This window comes from Heliangelus exortis, chromosome Z (genome assembly GCF_036169615.1).
Source record: "Heliangelus exortis chromosome Z, bHelExo1.hap1, whole genome shotgun sequence".
In the NCBI taxonomy this organism is placed as follows: domain Eukaryota; kingdom Metazoa; phylum Chordata; class Aves; order Apodiformes; family Trochilidae; genus Heliangelus; species Heliangelus exortis.
Window position 1 is genome coordinate 67,611,184 of NC_092454.1, and position 24,992 is coordinate 67,636,175.

General features: G+C 36.4%; 1 protein-coding gene across 4 annotated transcripts in view; it reads left to right on the plus strand.

Annotated features, from left to right (window-relative positions):
• The window catches only part of XRCC4 (X-ray repair cross complementing 4), a 186,105-nt gene that overhangs the window by 74,298 nt on the left and 86,815 nt on the right, over positions 1-24,992 (plus strand). For all 4 annotated transcript variants that reach the window (XM_071731859.1, XM_071731857.1, XM_071731856.1 and 1 more), the window contains 3 exons: positions 5,595-5,761; positions 13,219-13,371; positions 14,070-14,173. In XM_071731859.1, the coding sequence (XP_071587960.1) occupies positions 5,595-5,761; positions 13,219-13,371; positions 14,070-14,173 (424 nt within the window). The remainder of the gene's footprint in view (positions 1-5,594; positions 5,762-13,218; positions 13,372-14,069; positions 14,174-24,992) is intronic.

Sequence of the window (24,992 nt, forward strand, 5' to 3'; positions counted from 1 at the left end):
CTGTAGAAATTTTTTCTCCCTCAAATTCTTCTTTAATGTTCCCCTGATGAAAGGAGACTTACTTAGACTACACTTTGCAGGAGGCAGTGTCTGTCTGCAAGGACACAAAAGTTAGTGACTGTGCTGACCCACCTGATTGTTAATGCAGCTTGAAATAGTAGAATTAGAATCAGAGTGCAAGGATCTCTCGAGTCCAATGCCAAAGGTGTAGGAGAAGTGGAAGATGAGCAAGAAGAGTTAGAGGTGATTCTGCTGCAGGCTGTAAGTTGATTCATACAATTAAAGCTCCATCAGTTAGTTCACAAGTTAGGAATATTTTCCTTTCACAATCAGACCTAAATGTCTGTAACTGTATGTTCTGTTAAAATTATTTGTTAAATTATTTTCAAAACAGAAGGAAAAAACAAAATATGATGGGTAAAGATTGAAGTAGAGAGAGGGAGAATGTACAGCTGCTAAAGCCTGCCAGGACAGGAAAGGACAAAATCTTTCTAAGTAAATATTTTATTCTAGCTTTTGGAAGTATGGAATTCTGTAAATATATCTTGAATAACAAATACTGTCAGAAAGAACTGTTAGGATACTTAAGTAATACAGAGACAAATCATGGCCAGTAATCCAAATGCAACAAGAGTTTCCACCATGAATGGTTTTTTTCCTATAGACTAGTGTGTCATACTGAGAAATTGTTGTTACTGGGAATTAGTTCACTGTTAGTATCCAGCTCCAGATTCTGCTTCAGAGGAGATGCTTCACCTTTCAGTTCATAACATTTGATACTTGTTGTCTTAGGTATGACAATCTTAGATATGATAATGGAATGTAGTAATGCAAAGAATATATATATATATATACACACACACAAATGAAAAATTTAAGTCCACTGTATTTATAGAGTAATTTTCTTGTAGTTTTAGAATTTTCCATGAAAAAAAACGTTGGCTCACATTTTAATGACTTATTTTTCATATGTGACACACCTTTCTGTAAGCATCAGTAACTACAAGAAAAATTACTTGAGAGACTTGTCAGTTTACTTCTAAAACACATTCTGTTTTATGGTTGAGATCACTTATTTCTTCATCTATAGAAAACAAACAGTGGACAGGGTGAGAGGTGATGGGAAAATGACAGTTTTGCTATAAGCTTCTAATTCATGTTTTTATTTCTTAACTATGCTGGTCTAATGGATAGATGCCCAGTGTGATATCTGATGAAGGGAACACAACTTTTTAGATGGCTCTGTATTTATCTTCATGTGTTTTAAAAAATCCCAGCAAACAATAAAACAGATATTGAAGGGGAGCACTATATCAGTCACACTCTGTTGTCCACTGGGAGCTCTTGCATATGTGCTCATTTTCTGTATAAATGAAGTGTTTAGTGGTTCACCGTTTTACCTAATTTTTTTTTTTTTTTTTTTTTTTTTTTTTTTTTTTTTTTTTTTTTGAATTGCCTGAAGGAGGAAATAGAAAGCACATTAATTACTTCTGCAGATGACATGAAGCTGGAGAGCTCCAGCAGCTGGAAGAATAGCGAGAAATAGAAACTGATCTAGGGAGCAGCAATGTGCAGGAATTTACAAAATGACTCTCACCTTGGAGAAGTGATCGAAATTGTAGGCATGCTATATGTAAAATTATTGAAAGGAAGCGTTAATGTTGAGCTTTCATTCCTGCAGTAAGCAAGATCTATTTATCTTGATTTTCCACTCAGTAAAGTGTTTCTATTGTTAACCACTTCTGCTGGAATCTTCCTAAAATTGTATCCAGTTTCACTACTGTGATTTCAGTGATGAAGGGCAAGTGACTGTACTATTTCTTGGTTTAGTTGCATGTAAAAACTAAGCAATAGATGGAAAAAACTGATGCCTCCCTTTTTATGCTCCCCTTCCCCTACCCCACCCCCCCAGCCCTTCAATTTAAATTGTCTTAATCAGTGCTGCAAATTACATGTCAGAATTCTGAATCCTTGTATCTAAAATTGTTCAGGTTTTTGCATCTGCTGCTTTACCAGTTTGCTTTCCAATTTGGGATGCCAGCAGGACTCCAGAGCAAAACTGCACTGAGGTGGTTTTCTATTTTTTTTTTTCTTTCTTTCTTCGTTTTTGTTTTGTTTTTTTAGCGACTCGTGTTCTTCCTTGATGTTTTGGAAATGAAAGGGATCTGGCTGCTTTTGTGGCTTATCAGTCTCTCAGCACTGGGCCCTTTACAGGGGCAATGCCAATCAGTTGTAATTCGGTCAGATAACAATGTTACTATTGTTAGTGCTAACATTTCTGTTTGTTAAACAGGCGGTGAAATAGCTCGTTGTAACAAATACTTTAGTGTTGAAGAAACAGCTTAAGAAGACCTTTCAGTACACTGTTAATAGCAGTCGGTGTGAAGGAGTCCAAATAAAACTTCATCTCCAGTACTGGGTTACTTTGGGCTTATTTAGAGCTGCACCTAAACATCCCATGTTTTTCTGCACTGAGGTGCTGGAGATAATTGCAGTGTAACCCAGGTAATTGATTCCTACAGCAATCCTAAGGCTAAGGCCAGATGGCTGGTGAGGAGGAGATGCAGAATAATACTGGTTTTACAGAAGCCTTATAATTTTTATTGCTTTTAATTTTATTTTACGTTTATCTGTTAGTGCCTGCCTGATAAATTTAAACCTTCTGGTGATGGGCTTGCTCTGCTTACCTTTTGTAGGCCACCTAGAAGTGGTCACAGACGTGAAAAGCAGTACAGAGAAGTTTAATGAGTGGAAGCAGGCAATAGTCAACTGCTTTTTATAATGACTGAATAAAAGATTGTTCCTGTGTTGGATTTTGAGGTGAACACCTAAAAAAGATGGCCAGCGAAATTCAATGGTGTCCCCATAGCAGTGTGGCAGATTTAACCAGCACTGGTTCTCTCTGCTGGTTCACACACTGGCAGTGGCTCAACAGGATCATCAGAAGTGCACTAGCATGCATCTCTTTGTCTGCTCTTTGCAGTCTGACTTTTCCTCTCCCTGCTTTGGGAATTCATGAAAAAGTGTAGCAGGGCCAAAAGCCTGGTTTGATTTGTTCCAGTGTATCAACGTCTACGAAAAAGGACACTTTTTTCCTATAGATTTTCAGAAATTCTTTCATGGCAGAGGTCTTAGAATATGAGGATGTGTTTTGCAGCTTCAAAACTCTATGTTGAACTGTCATTTTATGTAACACGTTTCAGTAAGAGGCTGAACTGATGTTTGTTTATAATTACAATTTCTTTTGAAATGTCTTCTTTTGAAATGTTTGGCATAGTTCTAATTGTGAGTAGAATCAGGTGATTAAAATCAGCTGAAATTTATTGCTATCCACTTTAAACCTGTTGTAATATTATTCATATTCTATTTTTCTGTGTTGAGTAAACTTTAATTTGTACAATGCTTGTTTTCCTGATTAAACATAGTTTTTCCTATCTTATCTCAGTTGACTATATTAAAAACATAAGGAAAAAGGATGTACACTTCTTGCTATTTCCACCACAGCAGAGGATTGTGTTGCTATTTATCTGTGCCACTGTGTGTCTCTATCTCTGCAGCTAGTTTCAAGTGTGGCATGAATTCTTTATCCATATAGTGTGGTGGCTTGCAAGTGATGAAAAACAGTTTCCTTTACACAAATGTCCATCTTTGTTAATGCTGTCAAACAGCAAGTGTGATATCCAGGGAATACACATCACTCTGTGGGTTACTGATAATGTAATCTAATTTCCAAAAATAAATTAAATGCATCTTTTCATCCATAGCCGTCATATGTATGTAAGCTAGAGAAAAAAAAATGTTAAGAGACAATACATGTGAAACTGAAGGAAAGCTCAGTGGTTAATTTGAAATTAAACGTTTGGGCTTACTGCATTTTCTGATAAATTAACCTTGCTGAAGCAGCTCACAGTATCAGTTTTTTTCAGAGACTGCAAGTTAAATGTTAATATCTAAGTTAAAGGACTGCTATTTATTTCAAACAATGCCTTAACAATCTTTATAAGCAGTTTTTACAAGTTCTTTTTCAATGACTGGTAGTAGTTAGCTTTTTAGACAATTTTAACAAAAACTACACATTGTTTTCACAAATGTCTTTAGTTTTTTTCCATGCCTTCCCAAGAAAAATGAACTTATGTGAGGAGAAAAAAAAAAAAAAAAAAAAAGAAAAATAGCATTTCTTATTTTAATAGGTGATGTGCCATGACACAGACTGAACTCTTCCCTAGGATGTGCCATTTACATGTTTTGGTTTCTTAAGGTGTTACTGTCATGTACTAAAGCTGAAAAGATTAATAATAATTCATTTCATGGGGAAATGCCACAAGACCTATGTCAGTCCTTTTAATAATTACAAAATGTGAGAGAGAGCCCCTACCCCTTCCAGGTACCCCTCACCAACTTGATATTTCTACAGACAGTTCCAGTCAAATCCAAGTCATTCTGGTGACTCTTTCCTGAAAGATCTGCTTCTGGTTTAGAGTAAGCTGGCCAAAATCTGGATTCTGTCATCCGTCTGACTCTGGTTTTCTCTGGATCTTCTCCCTCAGTTGTTGTTTTCTTATTGTCAAGCTAGACAAATGATGCTGCTTCTGGATGTGGAGAGGCATCAGAGCAGCCTTATGGCTCTATCAGCTGCAAAATTATACCTTAAGGTAGTTCAGTTTCCACATCCACTACCCACTCCACAGCCCCAAGTCTGGTTAGTCACTTATGGTTTGCTTCTCTTAAAATAATGTGTGCAGTCCTTTTCAAGCAGCCTTAATATCCATCTTCAATTGCCTCAAAAGGTCATGATGAATGTTTTTGTATCTCCATCCAGCTTTGCATGATATTTTTCAGCAGATACTTTTTTGTATGTATAGCTGAGCTATTCCTCCATTAATATAAGAGAAACAACAGTTTTATGTTGTTTCTGCCAGACCAGGAAGAACTAATCTGTGAAAGAACCCCATTGCTGAAAAAAAGGAACTCTTCATTATATACCCTATCCTTTAATTTAATTATCAAGGCTACCTATTGAATCGAATATTAAGAGCTTGCTGTCTGAGCCCTGAAGAAGAAACCTTGCAGACAAGTTTCTGTTCATCAGGAACATGAAAGCCTTATAGAAAGGCATTTGCAGTGCTACTTTAAATAGATAAATAATGTTCATTTGTTTTATCAGTAATATGAGTGTGATTGTATTGCTCCTGTGCGTACCAGAAATGGGCAGATAGCAAGAACATTTTAACAATACATGTTCCTGTGGTTCTGCACTGCATCAAAAATGCCTTTTATGCATTTTATGCCTTTTGTGCAACCTTTATGCTACTGACCTCCTCTGATCTGTACAAGAGCACACTGTTGCTACAGCTTTCTAATTCATGGCATCTCCTTTCCTTCCCTTGAAAAAGTAGGTCAGTGCTTATGTCCTGTGCCTGTTGAATGATGGGTTACATTAAGATGTATTAGCTGCATAAATAATAGGTGTGTAGGTTGTTCCACATAGTGGAACTACACTGTAGTAGTGTAAGTATATACTCGAGGTCATGGGAGTGGGATCTTGTAATCTTTATAGTACAAATGAAGCAACTCATTTTCTCTTTATGCCCTAGTTTAGACTTGGATCTGTGAAGCTACAGAAAGTTTCCAGTCCTGCAGAGGTGGTTAAGGAACTCATAGGTTACAGTCTGGACTGCCTGGGAAGACTGCAGGCTAAAAATGAGCATCTGCAAAAAGAAAATGAAAGGCTTTTGAGCAACTGGATCGATGCGGAGAAGCGGTAAGTTTGAAAGTGCATTCACAGCTGATCCCTGAGAAAGTCAGAGAAACTTACACTGTTAACACAGGATTTATTGATGAGTACTTTTGACACAGTGTACAGAAAGGAGCCCACAAAAGTTTTGACTTTAGTTATCTACAGCCCATGTAGTTGTGGATCTAACTATATCAAAGATACAAATGGTATTCCAAGGTGGTTTTAGCTTTCTTAAATAGAAAAAAAAAAAATCACCTCTTCTCTACAGAATCCTTTCTACTTTCCTCAGGAAGCCATTTCTTTTACATTATTTCCTAGCATTAAAACCTGAAGCTTAAATTATTTTTTGAGTATGATATAAGTTACCATTGCTTTAACCTGTTTGCTTTATCAAAACAGACAGAATTGGAAGATGAGTGTGTTGTTGTAGGAAGAAGTACCATTATTTTGCAAGAGATATTTATAATTGCCATTTCATTTGTCTTCTGAATTATCAACTGCTGCACTCTGCAGTATCTGTGTTTATTTCAGTTAGCATAAAATGCTTAGCACACACAAGGCAGAGATTTATCTTGTTTTCTATAGCTTTATCTGAAAAAACACATTTAGGAAGATTGATGAAAGAATGCAGCTAATTGGTGTTAATTTACCTTGAAAAAAGAGAGCTAACTTTTGGGAGGACTTAGTTTTGTTTCCCTCTCATTAAAATGAGTAACAGTTTTTCTTAACAATCTCACTGACAAGGTATGGCCTCCCTAAGTAGTATTTTACTGCTTAACAGTTTATTGAACAATAGTATATTGTACTACCAGTATCCTGAATTGCATTACACGCTAATGTGTAATAGGCATTAGTGCTTGCATCAATTTCCATGGTGCCAGGACACTTTTTAGGAGTAACTCCAAAGAATAATAAAAAAAAAAAAAAAAAAAAAAAAAAAAAAAAAAAAATAAAAATCACAGTTGCCTCACAGCTTTTGCTCTTGGGAGCTGTGTATTCAGGCTTCAAAAGCGGGTGGTTTTCTTTAGTGTGTTTACATTTTGAATAGCTGAAACATGATTTTTCAAAATAAATACCAGAGGTGGTATGGTCATCAAACTTTGACAACGTCCACTGAATGGAGAAGAAAAATAATTTTCATCCAAACAGTGTTGTTTTCTAGTTTAGGTTCAGGTTGCTGGGTTTTTTTAAATTTTTGCCACAGCCTAGTCCACCACACTGTCTGTCTCTGCTCTTCTGGCTCCAAATGCTGGACCTAGTGTTGTTTCTTGGAGCTGAGCAAAAGCCTTGCCTGTCTTTATTCAGCAGGCAGGATTTCAGGATTCTGTGTTGCTTGTGGTGTTTTGAGTGGCACAACATCAAATATAAAGCATGTGATGTATAGAATTGTGCTTCCTCTTTTCCTGGAGCTAATAATCCAGATTCCAGCTCCTGCAGTTCCCTTTTCTTAAAATCTCTCTCTTCAGAACCTTGGTAGAATTAAAACAATAGTATGCGGGCTTCCAAGAGCTGTGTTTATTGATGAAATAATTAAGTCATCCCATTTCCATTTCCATTTCCCTACTCTCATTGTCTTGACCATCATGATTTTGTGAGCTCAGCTCAGCAGCCTTGCCCTGTGGGTCCAGGGTCTCTTGAGGTATAAACTTGTTCTGCTTTTTATTTGGTCTAAAATGGCAAACAAGTCTCATTCAGGAGGCTAAATCTCATAGTGAGCAATCTGTAGGCTGAATGCCAGCCCTAATCTGCTGCTGTGAATTGCCTCAGTACTCAATATACAGGAGATAACTGGCTCAGCTGAAAGCATCTTGCTGCTAGTAGCCCTGTACCAGGTACAGAAAAAGCTTCAGCCACTTCCCTCTGCACTTCATGTGATGGTGAAACACAGGAGCAGCCCAAAGACCCCTTTAAAGAGAAATCCATGCATCATCAAATTGTTAGATTACTTATGCACTTTAGTCTAAGATGTGCAGCATCTCAGGTGTTGAGAGTGTTTCTGGCTGAAACTCTTAAATGCCTTGATTTTCATCATCTTGCTTATTGTGATGACCTAAGTGCAGTATTTTAACTGGCTGAACATTTCTCTGCTATTAGGAAGTGACCCACCACTATGAGAATTATTGGATAGCTTGACTCTTCAGTACTTGATCTAAAAACATGAAATAAAAATTACTAAGATGCTATCTCTCAAGATCCAAACAGAAAGGCTATGGAAATTTTCAAAAACGTTGTTCTGAAAATGCTGTAAGTGGGTGCCCAGAGGGGAGTGTGTGTGTGTGTGTGCACACCTCAGGCTTGGATGAGTATAATACCAGAAAATAGCTATTGGGTTTATTTCACACAGATAATTAGAATGGTGGAGGTAAAATAATAATCTGGAGGAAAGTAATTACTTGGCCAATAGAATCGTAGAATCACAGAATGGCTTGGGTTGGAAGAGACCTGAAAGATCACCTAGTTCAAAACTCCCTGCATGGGCAGAGGCACCTCCCACAGACCAAGTTGCTCAAGGCCCCATCCAACCTGGCCTTGAACACTTCCACAGAGGGGGCAGCCACAGCTTCCTTGGGCAACCTGTCCCAGTGTCTCACTACCCTCAAAGCATTTCTTCTTAATATCTAATCTAAATCTCCTCTTCAATCTTTAAACAATTTCCCCTTGTCCTCTAGCTACACATTCATGCAAAAATCCCTACCCCAGTTTTCTTGTAGCCCCTTCAGATACTGGAAAGCTGCCATAGGGTCACCTTGGAGCCTCCTCTCTTCTCCAGGCTGAAAAAACTCCAGTTTTCTCAGCCTGGATTCATAGGGGAGATGCTCCAGTCCTCTGAGCATTTTGTCTCCTCTGGACACATTCGAGGAGTTCTGTGTCCTTCTTATGTTGGGGACTCCAAGAACTCCCAAGAACTGTACACAGTACTCCAGGTGGGGTCTCACAAGAGCAGAGCAGAAGGGGAGAATCCCCTCCCTTGATCACTGTCTGTGCTTCTTTTGGTGCAATCCAGGACCTGGTTGGCTTTCTGAGCTGCAAGCACACAGTGATGGCTCATGTTGAGCTTCAGGTCCACCTCTACCCCCAAGTCCTTCTCCTCAGGGCTGTCCACAATCCTTTCTCCTCCCAACCTGTATTGGTGCATGGGATTGTCTCAATCTGAATGCAGAACCTTGCACTTGGCCATATTGAACTTCATGCAGTTTGAACAAGCCCTCTTCTTGGTCCTTTCAAGGTCCCTCAGGATGTCATCCCTTCCCTCCAATGAGTCAATTGCACCACACAGTTTGGTGTCATCAGCAAACTTGCTGAGGGTGCATTCAGTTCTACTGTCCATGTTGCCAACAAAGATGTTAAAGAGCACTGGTCTGAGTACTGACCCTTGAAGAAGAAAGCACAAGCTCACTTTCTGATTTAAATGTGGCATGTTTTGGTTGGGGTTTTTGTTTTGTTTTGTATGAAACGTCTAAAATTAATACAAACAAGGAAAAATTACAATAGTTTATATATAACCATAGTGTGTATATTTAAACCACAAACAGCTTATTTAAATGCTGGGTAGGTAGTTTGGTGCTTGAAGCTAACTCTTCATCTTTAGCTCATCAAGTTTCAACACCATTGCCCATACTGAGGAGAGCTTGAATGTGAAATGTAATAGGGCAGTGCTGTAATACTAGTAACTATTTTAGAGCACTGTGGACAAGGATAAATAGCAGAGATGTTGGAATTTTTCTTTCTTGTACTGAAGTGTGGAAAATGCCTTTAAGCTCTGCGAAGTATGTGTGATTGCTCTGCGTTTAGGCAGCACTTAAGAGCTGTACAGTTACTTTATTTTCTCAATTACTAATCATAACCATTCTTAATACCAGCATCTTTCAGTTGTCTGTGCAAGCTTTTTGGTAGCTATCACCCTGGACATATCAGTTAGATTAAAATGTAACATTTATATAACAAAGAGATCTAAGAAGACAGGAATTGGAGAGCACAAAGGCAAATAAGACTTGCATCTCTCTAGCCACTACCATTTATTTTCTTTGTACTTGAAAGTCATCTTTGAGACGAGCAGCTTCTTTATTTGGCCTGAGGAGGTGGTATTTTAGTGAGACATATCACACACAGACACAAGTATGTGTTGAATTGCAATTAAAATTTTTACTTGTAGCTGGTGAGGTATGAAACCCAGCCAGCTTTGCTTAGTGGTCATGTAATTCAGGTAATGTATGCCTGAGTGAATCTTAAAGGCTGTGCAGAGTTAGAGCCAGAGCCAGCACACACACATACCTTATGCATAATTCATGCATCCCTAAGCGTGCATCCCTGTTCCTAAGCAGCAGAAGACTGTTGCTTTTTAGTATTCTGTTCTCTGCCTATCATCTTATGCCATATAGTAGTTTATTTTTAAAGGCTCGTAATTTATAAAGTATTTATGTAATACTATTTTACACCAATTGAAAGTTATGCCAAAATAATTTCATAGCTGTGTCTGGAGAATGTACATGGAACATTTCAAACAACAGGAAAAAATCCAAAAAGGTGTTCATGTCAGTGGAAACAATCATATAAGATGAACTGATGGCATACCCCCAATGGTTTTTTGCATACAGGGAAGAGTTGCTATTCTTGTATATTTGTGTATGTATATTTCAAGATGTCAATATTTTGCTCCAGAGGCTGACTCAACTGGCTAATCTTACCATAGGTTCCTATACTGTTCTTCTTAAGAGTCCACACAGCATTAGCTTTACTTCATGGAGAGTTTACAGTTGTATGGATTTTCACCAGTGGATGTCTTTGCAGATTCAAGGTCCTAAAGTAATCTTATATGACACTTTTTTGGTCAAGTCAGCAAAATGGCTGAATGTAACAAAACCAACCTTAGCTGCCTGTATACAAACCAGTCCCTTGGCAAAATGAAAGCACAGTAGTTAGCACTTCTTTTAGTGAGTATTGTTTTGTATGTAATAGAGAGGACTTGTTTACAGGATTTGATAACACCAGGATTCCTATATTTTACAAAAATTCTTGTTTTCCATTTAGTTTCAAAAATACAAAAAGGAAATTTACCCAACAGCCACTTTTTTTTTTTTTTTTTTTTTTTTTTTTAGTGGTTGGATTTTACTTGATAAGTGGGAGGCAGTTCCTATCATTACCTTTCTCCTCCCTTGAGCTGGTCAGGGCAGTTCTGGACTCTGTATAAAAGAATCACAGAATAGTTATGGTTGGAAAGGATCTCTGAGATCACTAAGTCCAACTATGCACACACTCAACAAGAAAACAAAACAAACCAAAAAACCATAAGCAAACAAAAAAACCCTAACCCAACCAACCAATGAACCAGCCAAAACCAACAAAAAAACCCCCCCACACAACAAACTCTTTACAATCTGTGCCATTAGAGCATGCCCTGAAGTGCCACCTCTACCTGTTTCTTAAATACCTCCACAAATGGTGACTCCACCACCTCCCTGGGCAGGCTGTTCCAGTGCTTGACCACTCTTTCTAATATCTAATAATATAATCTAAACCCTGCTGCAACTTCAGGCCATTTCCTCTGGTACTGTCATTACTTACTTTGGAGAAGAGGCCAACACCCACCTCCCTACAACCTCTTTTCAGGTGGTTCTAGAGGGCAATGAAGTCCCCCCTCAGCCTCCTCTTCTCCAAACTAAACACTCCCAGTTTCCTCAGCTGCTCCTTGTATGACTTGTTTTCTTTGCCCCTCACAAGCTTGGTAGCCCTTCTCTTTTCAGAGGACCATCCATCTCAGAGGACATGGATGTTCCAGCACCTCCATGTCCTTCATGTAGTGAGGGGCCCAGAACTGCACACACTATGGAAGGTGCAGATTATTAGGGTTTGTGAGATTCTTTGTGAACTGTCTTTTTGTTCCCCACTAAACAGTTAACTTTCCTTTTGTAGGTAGAAAGTCTCATGGTAGTTGACTATTACATATGATCATTCATTTAGGAATTGTTGAATTGATCTATATGGTAATGATGTTCTGCGATTTGCATTTAAATTAGATGAATTATTTATCAACTATCAAGCATATCCCTAAAGCATTGCACACTACACTTAATTCTTCTTCATATTATTTTCTATTGCTTTTCTTCTTACATACATGGTTTTGATCTATGAACAAAATGATCAGCATTTATGTAGGAAGTCTGTTGACATTTGTTTCATTATAAATTAATATTTTTTAAATCTGTTGTGTATTTGCAATAATAAAGAAAGCCTCTGAACAGTTTTACCAACTCTGCATTGGTTGGTGAAAAGATTATTTTTTACAAGCTTTGACTATTTATTGCAATGCTGTAGTTACCATGGTCAGCAAAATTATCAAAAGGTTTATTTGCTTGTTGTGAACACAGCTATTGAAATGTTTGTGGTACAAACCAAAGACTAAAAAGTTATGAAGTACAAGAAATAAGTATAGGACTGCATTTGCTATAAATCACTTCATTTATTGTTCTCATGTTTGCTTATATTCCTGATTTGCTTTGCTTATAGGACACTATACATCCATATTTTTAATTTTATATTTCCATTGTTTTTTTTCAACTGACTTTTGACCTACCTACAGTGGAACATTAAACATTAAAAAACTTATTTTACTCTGAAGCTATTAATTAAGAGCTTTAAAACCATTTTAAACTATGTTGTGTTTCATCGTCTACCAAGTAATTGTGATTGATTCAGAGGGGAAAAAATAAAAATCTTGCCTCTGGGTGGCCACAAGGTACTAAGATCTCATCTCTGTATCTGTACTCAGCAGCCCTGGAGTTACTAGTGGTTTATTTCTCTGAATGTCCATAAGGGATCATAGTTGCCATCAGGTGTTCCACCAGTTCCTGGTGTCTGTGTCTTGCCTGCTCACCAGAACAAGACTTGCAAGGATATTGATGGAAAAATCTGTATCACCTCTGTCTGCCTGGGGAGCCACGGCAGGGGAAGAGTTCTGGAGCTGTCTTGATGTCCAAAGAATTGGCTGGTCATCTCAGCCCATGCTGGAGTGGAGTTGCCAATGGTTTTAATTTTTTTTTAAAGTTTTCATTTTCCTGTTCAAATATATTTCAAGTCAGAGTGTGTGGTCCTGATCTGTGACCTGTCAAGTTTAATCATGTCTATTTGTAATCTCATTATGTGTATCCTCCAATGTCATGCCCACTATAACGAATTCACCATTGAAAGTAATAAACAGTTGACTAGTTAAATTTTACTTATCTCTAATGCACGTGTGCAACAATCTTTCAAAAAAACATAAAGAAAAAATGTTCCCCTTGGAAACTTTTCTTTTTGGTAGCAAAGTTCATCGCAAAAGTCTTCTGTGGGCCAGTTGCAGACACAAATTGCTGCACCGGTCATACATGATTTGGTGTGGGGATTTCTGTAAAAAGGAGGCTGGCCTCACTGCAGAATTTTCTTCCAGTAAACAGAATTAAAAAAAAAAAATAAAAAATTGTGTGACGGTTATTTTTACATTGTAGGCTGGAAAAATGTGTGGAATCTAAAGAAGAACTAGAGGCAGATCTTTATAACCGGTTTATTTTGGTGCTGAATGAAAAGAAGGCAAAAATAAGAAACTTACAGAAGTTGTTGAATGAAGCTAAAGAATCTGCAGCAGATGCCAAATGTACAAGGTATTTCTTAATTTTCCTGAGCTACTTAGTGTCATACCTGATGTGTATTTTAGTTTAGTTCAGTTTATTTTTTATTTCTTTGGCTCTAACAATGAGTTACAGTTCTTCCGGGCAAAGTGCTTGGTTATCTGAAACAATATTGTTAGTCATGAAAGCAGAGGATTCTTTGTGGTGTCACTGCAAATAGGAGTGTATTTCTTTGGATGCTGTAGCCAAGGACAGTTATTTTCCTTTTTTCCTGTTAGATTGCAGTTGATGTTCCAAGCAGACTGTATCTCTGCCTTTTTCATAGGTGGCTCTTTCATATGCATTATCCCTGAATTAGCTTATAGCTTTCATACTTTGGGAAACAAAAATATCTGAATCTTATTTTTTTTTTAATGTAATATTTATTTCAAAAATATCCATAGAAATTGAATCATTCTAATGCTGCAATATGCTTTAATTTGTTTGCTATTTTGTGTGGCTTTTTTAATATCTTGATGTACCTTATATTGTCTGTCCAGGTACATGAGTATCCAGCATGGTATTTGGAATGGGGATCTAGGCTGACATGTATCACCTTGTTGACATGTATCACCTTGAACTGCCTAATAATTACAAACTTTTTAACTTTTTGCAAGAATAATAGTTGGTAAAAATGTGCTCTTCTTCTTCTTCTTCTTCTTTTTTTTTTTTTTTTTTTTTTTTTTTTTTAGGGATAGTATAGCTGCCTCTCAGATGGCTACAGGGGACGAAAATGACTATGATGGCAGCACTGAGGAGGAAACTGAAGATTTAACACAAGCCTTATTACCATCAGGTAACACAGAATGTGTGGTTCTTGGGAAATATTATGGACAGGACCATCACTTTATGTGAACAAATATTAAGGAAGACAAAATACTAAGTGACAGATTGCTCTGTGACAGGCCAATGTGCAAGCCTTAAAAAATATCTCTATTGAAGCAGAGTATAATACTGGCATTTTCTAATTAGGGGAAATTTAAAAGGAAGTTGTATGAGTGAAGGAACTGTCATTTCTTTGAAAATGAGAAATTGCATTCTAATGACTGTGTAACAGTATCTGAACATTCTAGGAATCATGTTGTGTGTTCAATGACTGCTAAAATGGAAAATGTAGCCCCTAACAGGTACAGTAGTATTTAAAAAGGAGAAAGAGGGGAAGTTTAACAGCTATAAAAAGAGTTGTGTTCATTAATGGAATAAAAATGTATGTACTGCAGAATTAATTTTAATTTGTTGATGAACTTTAGTTTAATCTGATTTTTCCAGGACAAGAGACTAGTGAAATGTATGGGATACAGCAATTGCCTGTTCTACAATACAGGATATTTAATTGTAAATCATAAGAAATTTTGTCATGTTTTGGCAAACTAGTAGGAATATGCAGGACCAAATGCTGTCAGAGTTTTAAAACTGCATTGATGCTTCCCATATAGTTATTCATACAAATAAACTTCCTTTCACATCTGCTGAGTTTGCTGTGGGTTCTCTCACTGAAGGTTTCTATTGCAGTTGTTGTGATCAAGACAACAACTTATTACAACAGTTTACTGTGCATACTGGGAATCAGAAGTGGTCAAGACCTTGATGTAGTACTCAGCTTTGTAACCCATATGAGGCTGTTGGGGTTTTCCGAAGTCATATAGGGTAGGCAGAGCTTCAGACACATAGAGAAAGCTGCAGCCATGGAAGGAATTTTATTTTGCACTGTGCTTTTCAGTTCAGAAGGCTTTGCTTTCAAGTGGCATTTTGTAAGTTTGAATAGTGTAGGGAGAAATACTTTGCATTTAGTAAAAAGACAAGGAAAAGTGGAAGGTGGTGCTTCTTTTGCCAGAACTTAGTTTTAAGGCAGGCATATGTGTTTAAAAATTAAAACAAACTCCCACTGACCTACTCAGGCAAATATAGGAGGCTCGACTGATCTATGATATCGATAAAAAATAGTAAATTTTCATTTGGGTTGTAAAGGAAAATGTGCTTCTGTTGCCTTCTTGGGGATACAATGCTCAGGATCACGTCTAGGGAGCACTATCAACTACAAAATTTGCAAGATTATCAGCTACAGAACTTTAAGACTTTGAGTAACACACACAAATTTTTCAAGGTAATGGCATTTTTGGACCTGCACAATGAGTACCACTTAGTTTAGTTGATACTCTTTGTATCAGAAAAGCACAACAGAAAAGCACAGATAGAAACTGAATATTTTTAGTGTGGTCAAGGATTTAACATGCAAAAAGGGGTCTGAGGGAGACTTTGTCTCTATGGAGATGGTTCAGGGGTGAATGACATGAGCTCACTGGGCATCAAGGACTGTAAGGCATAAAAGACAATACAGATGATATTTGGATTTTTTCTGTTTATCATAGTTTTCCTGCCACTTAGTCCAACATTACATTTCTTTTCATTTTGGATTTGGAATATCAGTGTGTGGGTTTCAGCAATCAACAAGAATTAGGAGATTTTTGAGAATATTTTAGTAGATATTAGTGAAAACCACAAGCAGGAGACAAAAATAATTTAAAAATTACTTGAAAGGAAAGTGAAGGCAGGTGTGTGTGTATATGCACAGGCATACTCATGATAAGTGTGCATTTGTATATGTGCATGTCCAAAATTTAAAAAGCATCAGGAAGCTGATGCTGGTGGTCATAAATGAAAAGTAAGAATTTCAGGAGATGGGTGAAGAAAGCCACTCAATATAGAGGGAGAGAATCTCAGGCCAGGAGGAAGAAGGCCAAAGACTAATCTTCAAGTCTGTGGAGAACACAAATGCAGGTGTTATTGGCCTTTTAGTGAGATGATAAGAATTTCATTAGTAATTGAAAAAGCAGCTGTGTTCAGGATGTGCTTATGGTTTGTGTTTAGATGGGGAAACTAAGTGCATTTGCATCATGATGTAGTTCCTTTCTAGTAACAAAGGGGAACATGAAACACTAGTTGTGAAATCTAGACATTTCAAAACCAGTCAGATTATGTTGAACTGCAGGGTTATAAAAGCTGTCTGGGATATTTTCTTAACCACCAATTGTTTTCCTTCTAGAATTTTTGGGGCACTAAGGACATTTCAGGGGAGTTGGAAAAAGGCTTCTAATATACTAATAATTTCTTCTAAAAAAACAAAAAAGTAAATGAAATGGCACATTCAGTGATGGGTGTATCAGTCTGCTGTTGATCTGATGTAAAGTCTGAAAAAGACTTGGTAAAGAAAAATATTAAGAAATAAGAATGATCAATTACAATATTTGTAAAGGTGTGGAAACTGGAGATTGAAAATTAGCTACTCACTTCTGTGAGTACTCTATCTTCTGTGGTAAGTTACCAGCTGGCTGATGAAAAATTAGTAAAGTAATAGAATGACTTCTATAAGATATCATACTGCACCACATTTCTTTCAAGAAATTAGGACATGGAAATTAATATAAGACACGACAAATATATTGACAAATGAGGCAATGTGTCTATCTCAAATACAAATGTGAAGTTAACAGTCCTTATATCTGTGGAGAATGAAAATTAAGATAACTCACAGGTGATACACTAACTGTAAATAGAACATATGCATTCTAAAAGTTAATATCTTGATTCTCAGTCCTTTGGCTACATTTCACTTGAGAAAACCAAAAATGTCTCAAGCTTTTCTGTGTCTAGCTGCTTCTGCCACAAAAAGCTGGGGACTTCCAGGGCGTGCCATCATCTTCCCTGCATGGATCCATCTAGCAAAGCCAAAAGCTTGTTGGATAACATTTTCACTCAGCTCCATATTGGACCTGTTCTGGAAGGGTGGCCTTGTCCTGCCTGGCCTTGTAGGAACCAGCTTGGGCATAGCCATGCTACTTCAGTAGCTACTTCATCAATTTTTTTTCAGTGCTACTTCATCAATTTCTGACTTCCCAGTCCTACCTGCCTTGCCTGATGGGGAGCCCAGTGGTGTAGTGTAAGGCTGCTTTGGAAATTAAAGAACATCCTGTTCTCTGAAGAAAAAACGATTGTAAATAAATAATAAATAAGACACTGAAGAAGACCCTAGGTGTGAAAATGAGCAGATTTACAAAGTTATGGCAAAAGGGACTGTGATTTTGAGTCAATAGATGATTTGGCTGCTTGATGCCATGCTATGTCACGTCTGGAAATATGTATTTGAAGAAGAATGTAAATGTTAGCCAGAAGCTAACTGCAGCTTAACATCAGACAAAGTCTAAGTGGGACATTATTCCTGACAGGATAATTAACTGTTGCCACACTTTAGAGGGGGTTATAATGGGTTCTGTCCATCACTGCCAGCATTGAAATCACAGTGGCATGTTTTTAATTGAAAAGACAAGATCTTATTTATATAAGCATGAACTTGGAAGAAGTACACAACCTATGTTGAACATTTGAAATGGGTATTGGTATGGCAGCTTTTCCTCTACAACAACAGAATAAAACCATTTCTTGTGGCTTCTACAAAAACTAGTAATTCATGACTAGTCAGGAAGGCTTTCAGGTAGGTTTTCAACCTCTAAACAGCTGGTAGTTATGTTTATTTGTTTAGCATCAGATAAATTGTGTGTAGAGGCCTTTTACCTACAATAGTAGTAAAATTGTAATGTAAAAGTTTACCTTAAAAATTTATGGGTTTTGGCAGTTAGCATTTGTAGCATTTGTGTTTTGCTCTTTGACAGCATTTCTATTTCATAGCTTAAAGCCAAAATCAACTTCAACATGGTAATTTTTGTTTCTAAATTACACACATGTCATTAATGCTTTGTATTGTGAAAGAATAAAATAAAATAAAATTGAATTAGTAGGTATTTTACTGTAAAACACTCATGGAAATAACTGAAGTATATGCAGAGTACAACTTTTGAAACAGTAAAACTTTTACAGATAAAACTGTGAATCTTTCTATACAACAACTTTGCCCATCATAGCATGAGCATGAGGAAAAATTATTTGACATATTGGATAGGCTTGTGAATGTGAGATTGAAAAAAGTTTTAATAAGTTTTAAAAAGTTTTACTAAGTTCTTAAACAGCAGCTGTATGTGATATGACAGGTCCTTGTAAATGCCTATGAGCTCTTGTTTGAGAGAGTTTCTACTCTGGAAGGAGGACAGGAAGGAAATCCTCCTGCTTTTAAGCAATTCTTGATGAAAGGGATATCTGAATGTTTCTTGGGAGCAGAGGGAGGATGCTTCTGTTTTGGTTTTACCCCAGGGTTATTAAGATTTATCTGAGCCATCAAAACCAGATATTATTGTTGCTTTCCCTACTGGTATTTCAACAAAGTTCCATCAACAGAGCTGGCACTGTATATTTGAGATGGCTGATTTGCTTGTCTTGTTGTTTCACTCCTCCCTCACATGTTTCATATAGTCTTTTACATCAACTCTTAAATATCTGATATTTTTGTTTAGTTTGATTGGTGTGGTTTTGTTATTTCTTAAAAGAAAAAAAGCTGGAAATTGCCACTCTCTCACATGAATCTTGGTGCCTCATTATGATGCCACTACACTGATGCAAGAAGTTTCTGTTGTTTTAGAACAAAGAAACCTTTTCTGCTGATTAAGAACAATCCAGAATGCAACTCTTTGCTGATTCCTCTTTCTTCCGTGCAGTGCTGAATTTTACTGTTGTTCTTTATTATTGCTCTTGAGTCCTTTCTGTCAGGAAAAAAATGACAGTAAGTTTATCAGACTAAGAAAAGATCATTTGATGTTATTATCAATCATGTCTTTATTAAATGAATGAAACCCTTTTATTAACTGAAAAATGCATCAGCAGTCCTTATGTCACATGGCTTTTAAAACAAGGAGTAAGGATTGGATAAAGAGTCACCCTTTCTGCTTCCTTCACAGAAGGCTGAAAATTAGGTAAAGGGTAATAGTTTCCCTGTTCATAGTGTTTAGGAGATGGTCAGAGAAGAAAAAGTTAGTCCTATTCCCAGGTATATGATGAAATTGAAGGGAAAGATGTTACGTGCAGAAATCTGTAATAGATACAAAGTATAATGTAGCAGGTGCCAGATAAAAAACGGAAAAAAAATTATTTTACAATTTATGATTGTTATTTTCAGTTATAATCCTATTATATGTGGCTCTCTGGAGACAAAAGAAGGCTACTGGGCACCAATTAACATTCAGCTTTCTTTCTCTCTATTTTACTTTCTCTTGCCCATTAATTCCTTAGTCATATTTCACAGTGAAATTGGTGGTAGTTACTGCTTCTTATGAAATTCTATGTTCTGTGGTTTTTGCCAGATGTATGGAAATATTCAATGTTAAGTGAATCCTTAGACTTAACTTTTATATTTCCCTACATGGTTAATGATGAGGACAGACTCAAAACTGATTCTAATACACTTGCTACAATCCCCAAATAAATAAGAGCGAGCACCTTACTATTTTCCACTGTTTTACTAAGCAAATGTTCTTATCCCCTTTATACAAGTTCCTGCCTTGTGGATTACATGTTGTGCCTTCTGGACTCTATGACCTTTACATTTAATTATTTCTCTTGTGTAGTCCAAACCACTGATGGCTCAATGTTGCTGGTTAATAAGCTTTGATCAAAGTTATTTTAAAAATTGCCTATTATAACAGCACCTGATTATGCTGTGCAGTTACAGTTCCATGTGTGAAGGCTTCTCTTTTAAAACTATTTTAAGGAGTTTTAGAACTTGACCACTTCAGGCTTAAATTATTATTTTATTTTTCATCACACTAATTAGAAAGGCTCATCCCATGGAATAATCTGATTTTCCTCTCCTTCAAAGGTGTAGACTGTATTTTTCTGAAACTTGGATCCTTTGTCTTACCCCATAACCTGGTAGTTTTATGGGTGCAAAACATTAGGAGTTGCCAAACTGCTTTCACTTTGTGTTGTACCAGGTGCCATAGGGTCAAAATACATTCATAGTATAACTATCAATTTGTTTCCCAGCCCTTTAAAAATCTTGTTGTACATATTGCAATAATAGACATGAATAAGGTATTATTATTACTTCAAAACATTACTATGAAAATTATCGCAAATTCTTATAACTCTGAAGGATCCTGTTATAAATAGATGTAGCTGAATCTGGTTTCCTCTAAATGAATAATTTTTTATTTAGTGGATAGATATATAACAGTAGTATTACTGTAATGGAATTGTGCTTTGGAAAGGCTGTTGCTGATTACTAATTTTGGTGATTGGTCAAAAAAACTTGACTACTTACTGACTACACTGCACATTAGGTGCAGCAGTACTGACTATTACAAATTTTAAAAAAACTTTGCTGGTGTGTTGTCTACACATTACATATGAAGGAACTTTATTTATTTGGTGAGCTGTACAATTTTAAAAAATTTTAATTAAAGCTCTGTTTAAATCATCAAATTAACTGTCTTTGTTAGATATAGCTTAGATTGTCAGACTCCCATCTTGAATCATTTCTAGTCCGAGATGGAAATTGCAAGCTTAATACCCTTCCATGAATACTGTTGGTTTTTTTTCTCTCCACTTAATTACAAAGCTAGTTTAAACAGTTCAGCAATGTACATTTCAAACAGAGGTGGAATTATTTAATACTTTTTCTTTGAGTTTAATATATCCATGTGAAGTGGAACAAATAACATGAAGTTCTGGTCATTCCAATTGATGTTCCCTCTGCTTCTCTTCAAATCTGTTACACTTTGCTGTGTCTTGAGAGCCTGAAATTATGGAGCAGCATTAGGCAGAGATAGCAAATCCTCATCTTTCTGTGGAGTACCAGCATATTCCTATGGGACACATACAGGAAATGTAGAGCCTCCTTCTGTTCTTGCTCATATTTCACACCAATTTGACATGTACCCAACAGGCTGCAATTAGAGCAGAGCTGGACATAAATCTGTGAGTCAAGGCACTTTTGCACTGAGCATGCACGTTCGGAAACTTGTTCCTTTTGCAAAATCCTGTAACTTGACCATCTGAAGCTGAAGGCAACCCTGATTCAGTCTTTCAGGCTCTTTCTCTGTTTTGTTTTTCATGAAATACAGAAGACTCATTTCAACACCTCTTTGTTGAGAAAGTAATTCATCAGTTGTGAAACTATGGCATTAGGGGTGCTGGAATGGTGTCACAAATGGCTCTGCTCTGTTTCTTCCTTCTTCAATAAATAAAGAACAACTGCTTCTCAGGTAAATACAAAACTTCTGCCAGTCATCAATAACCTGCTCATTCTAACACTATAGTACATTCTTGTGCTTTTGAGTCACAAGCTCCATATTTATTTAGTGTCCAGCATAATGGGTTTTTTTTGGGATCTGTTGTAATTAGAAGAACTAGCAATAGTTTTTCTTTTCATATTAAAATATGCTTCTATACAGCTATGATTGGCCACAGAAATTACTGTATGCAATGTACAGTGACAACAGTGCTTTATTTTCACCTTTGCAAACCTTCCAGTGAAACTGCTCTATCACACATTTTCATTACAAACCTTATGTCACAAGAATGCTCTAAACAATTCTTTGAGATGCAGGTCATAAATTGGTTCACCAGAAGGTGCAGTCAGAGGCTGGGGATCATTTTGGAAAGGTAAAACTGAGCCAGTCTTATTTCATTTATTTATTTTTTTATATTTTTGTAAAGGATTACTTTATCATGAGTGTAACTTTTTAATTGCTTTTAGTGTAAATGATAATCAGGTCTAATTTAATGGAAGTTTCTTCTTTTGTGTGAGCATGTTTACAAAGCTGGGTATTTGATTTTGGTGTCTGAGTGGTTTTACATAAACATGTAATTCAGAGAAGAAAAAAAAAAAGCATCATAAAATGTAAGCATACCTCATGGTATACCAGACCCAAATAAAACAGTTCACAAGTCGATAACACAATGCATTTGTATTCCCTTCCCTCTTGGAATTATGGGTGTACTTCAGAAGAGTTGATCTTGAGTTTAGCAGTATTGGCTCTTGGAGAAGTATCCCTTAATCAAAGAGAAGTATTGCTTCTTGAGAAAAATGGTCCCTGTAGGAATACTGATAACAAGTTTCTATAATACTGAACATTATCATGAAGGCTCTTATCTCCAGCTATTGAGTAGTCTGCAAATCAGTGTCAACCAACAAATCCTGGTTACTGCAGATTCTATCAGACCAGAGAGTCCTGTGTTCAATGAGCAGCACGGTCAAGCTTAGTTTGCTGACACTATTTGAAACCTGTGGCTGTTGCACATTTTATAAAAGTTCTTCACAGTTTAAGGTGAATATTCTGTAGGTTGTCTTCTCAAACTTCAAGTTACACGTCTTTGGTCATGGGTGGTAATGGTTCAAGTGGTAGAAAATTTCCACTGCTGTTTACCCACACTGAATTTTTTGCACAGCAGCAAGCTGTGTTTAGATGTTTTTTCTCTGACAGAATGCTGGAAACACTCTTACCCTGAGTAGCTGTGTGAGGTTCGCTGTAATAATTCTCTTAATTACTTCTCATCTGTACTACCATGTCTCATTCAAGCAAACAGACTATCGTGGTTAAAAGCTGAGATGCTGAAGATTGCACTGTAGCCCATGGTTGTTTCCTGGCTCTATTACTTTTTCAGGTTAAAGTGTGCATCCTTGTTTTTAAGTTGAAATTTTCTCAACTAAACTTCACACTGAGTCTGGTAGATCTTTTAGAGATTGAATTAATACTTGACTGGAAATGTATTTTGATCTAAAGAAGAGTCAAAATCTTCATGCTATGTAAAATAAAAATTGATTCAATTTTAATCCTTTAAAAGCCTTCAGCTAATAAGGAGGAAATCCCTTGTGCCACGAGTGAAAAGTAATGAATGTAATACTCCCCTATATTTCTATGAGTGAGTTCTTTGTTTTTTTTAATTCTTCCTTCTTTCTTTCCTCTTCTATCCTGCATATTTTACTGGGCATTTTCATTATTTATTCCCATCTTAGGTAATACATACTGCCATAAAACCACTTTACTTTTTGTCCTTTAGCTTTTGTTCTCAAAATAGCAGATAAATCATTCTAAAACATACTGAGAGTGAGATGATAAAACTGTATTAGAAAAAAAGTTTCTTTAATAGAAACCTCAAATGACTAATTCATACACAAATTCCACTGAAATAATTTGAAATTGTGACAGTTTCTTGGAAAGCAGTTTTTTATAGAACATTTTGCTGGAAAGCTGAGAAGTTCCTTATTCTTAGGATGAAAGGCTGTCCTCCAGGACCCTGTTCCTCAATCTGCCTGACACTTACATACACTGCATTTGCACATTTCATACATTAGAGTAGGCATTTATAACACTTTGAAGGGAAAAAAATGGCTTTAAAATAATTCAGAGGCAATAGGCAAATGATGTCTATAGTTATTATACCAGTTTTTATAGTCTGTTTTGCTATATTCTGCTTGTTTTTAAAGATTAACCTGAGGTTGTTGATATATGCCCCTGTACATATGACAGGCTAAATCATCTCATAAGGAAGTTATCAGTTACAAATCCTGTGTTCAAGGAGATCAAACATGAAGTTACACACTCTGAAAGGCAGCTTACTCACATGTGACCTGATAGTGGTGAGACATTTTCAAAACTGAAGCTGTCAGAAGCATTTCATTAGGTTTTTTTACTTACTTTAAAAGTTAAAGGGAAAAAAAGATATAAAGTCAAATCAAAATGTAACGAACTATCTTCTGCTGGTTCTAGTTAACTGGAGATTAGAACCCAACATACCTGAAGCAGAGTGTGTTTCCTCATGCTTACAAATGCCTCATTTTATTTATGTAATTGTTTATATTTTTGATTTAATTTACTCCGGTATGACACATATGTAACAACTTCTAACCCTTTGTAAAGAGCAACATGACAATTTATGAGGTTCAGAACTTTACATGTATATGGGAAAGCAGGTAGAAAACCCACTCAAGTCTTTTGCACTATGTATTCTAAAACAGGATCATTTTTTACTGTAGTTAGATTAAATCTCTGTCTGAAATCTCTGTTCAGTTAAAATTAAATGTGTCTGCACATCCTGAATATGACTCCCCTGTCTTAGAAGCTGTAGCTTTTCTTTTTCTTTTTTTCTTTTGAAGTGGTGAATTCAAATAAGAGCATGGAGATGGATTACTCTTTCTGCACTGTTCATCCCCAGTTCACAAGTATTTGCCTAGTGACACCTTTTCTCATATTCTTTTGACATGAAAAGTTAGTAGGTGTGATCATGATCACCTGAGACTAATAATCTTATGAAAATCACTGGGTGCTCTTTTGTATCTTCACAAGTTTAAACCTTGTAATTCACCTTTGCCACAAAGGTATCCCTGTAGTCAAGCTCACCTTTATTTGTCCTTGCTCACCTTTATTTATCTTGAAGCTTATAAAAATGTCCTCAATAGCTCATTTATAACTTATTATTAATTCTGTCATCATGTAAAAAGACACTGTCAGTCTTTTCATGCAAACAAAATTTGAATACTTACTGAACAGCTCAGTGTCTGTTCTAGAAATCTGTGCATATGTCTGGATATCTAAATATATAGTAAACCAGGTGCCCATTTTTGTCAGTATTTTTTTAAGGGTATGTGGATTAAAATATAAGACTTATCCCTTTTGGGAAATATAAATTGTGTCTTTAATTAGCATATTCAAAAAATTAAATAATAATTA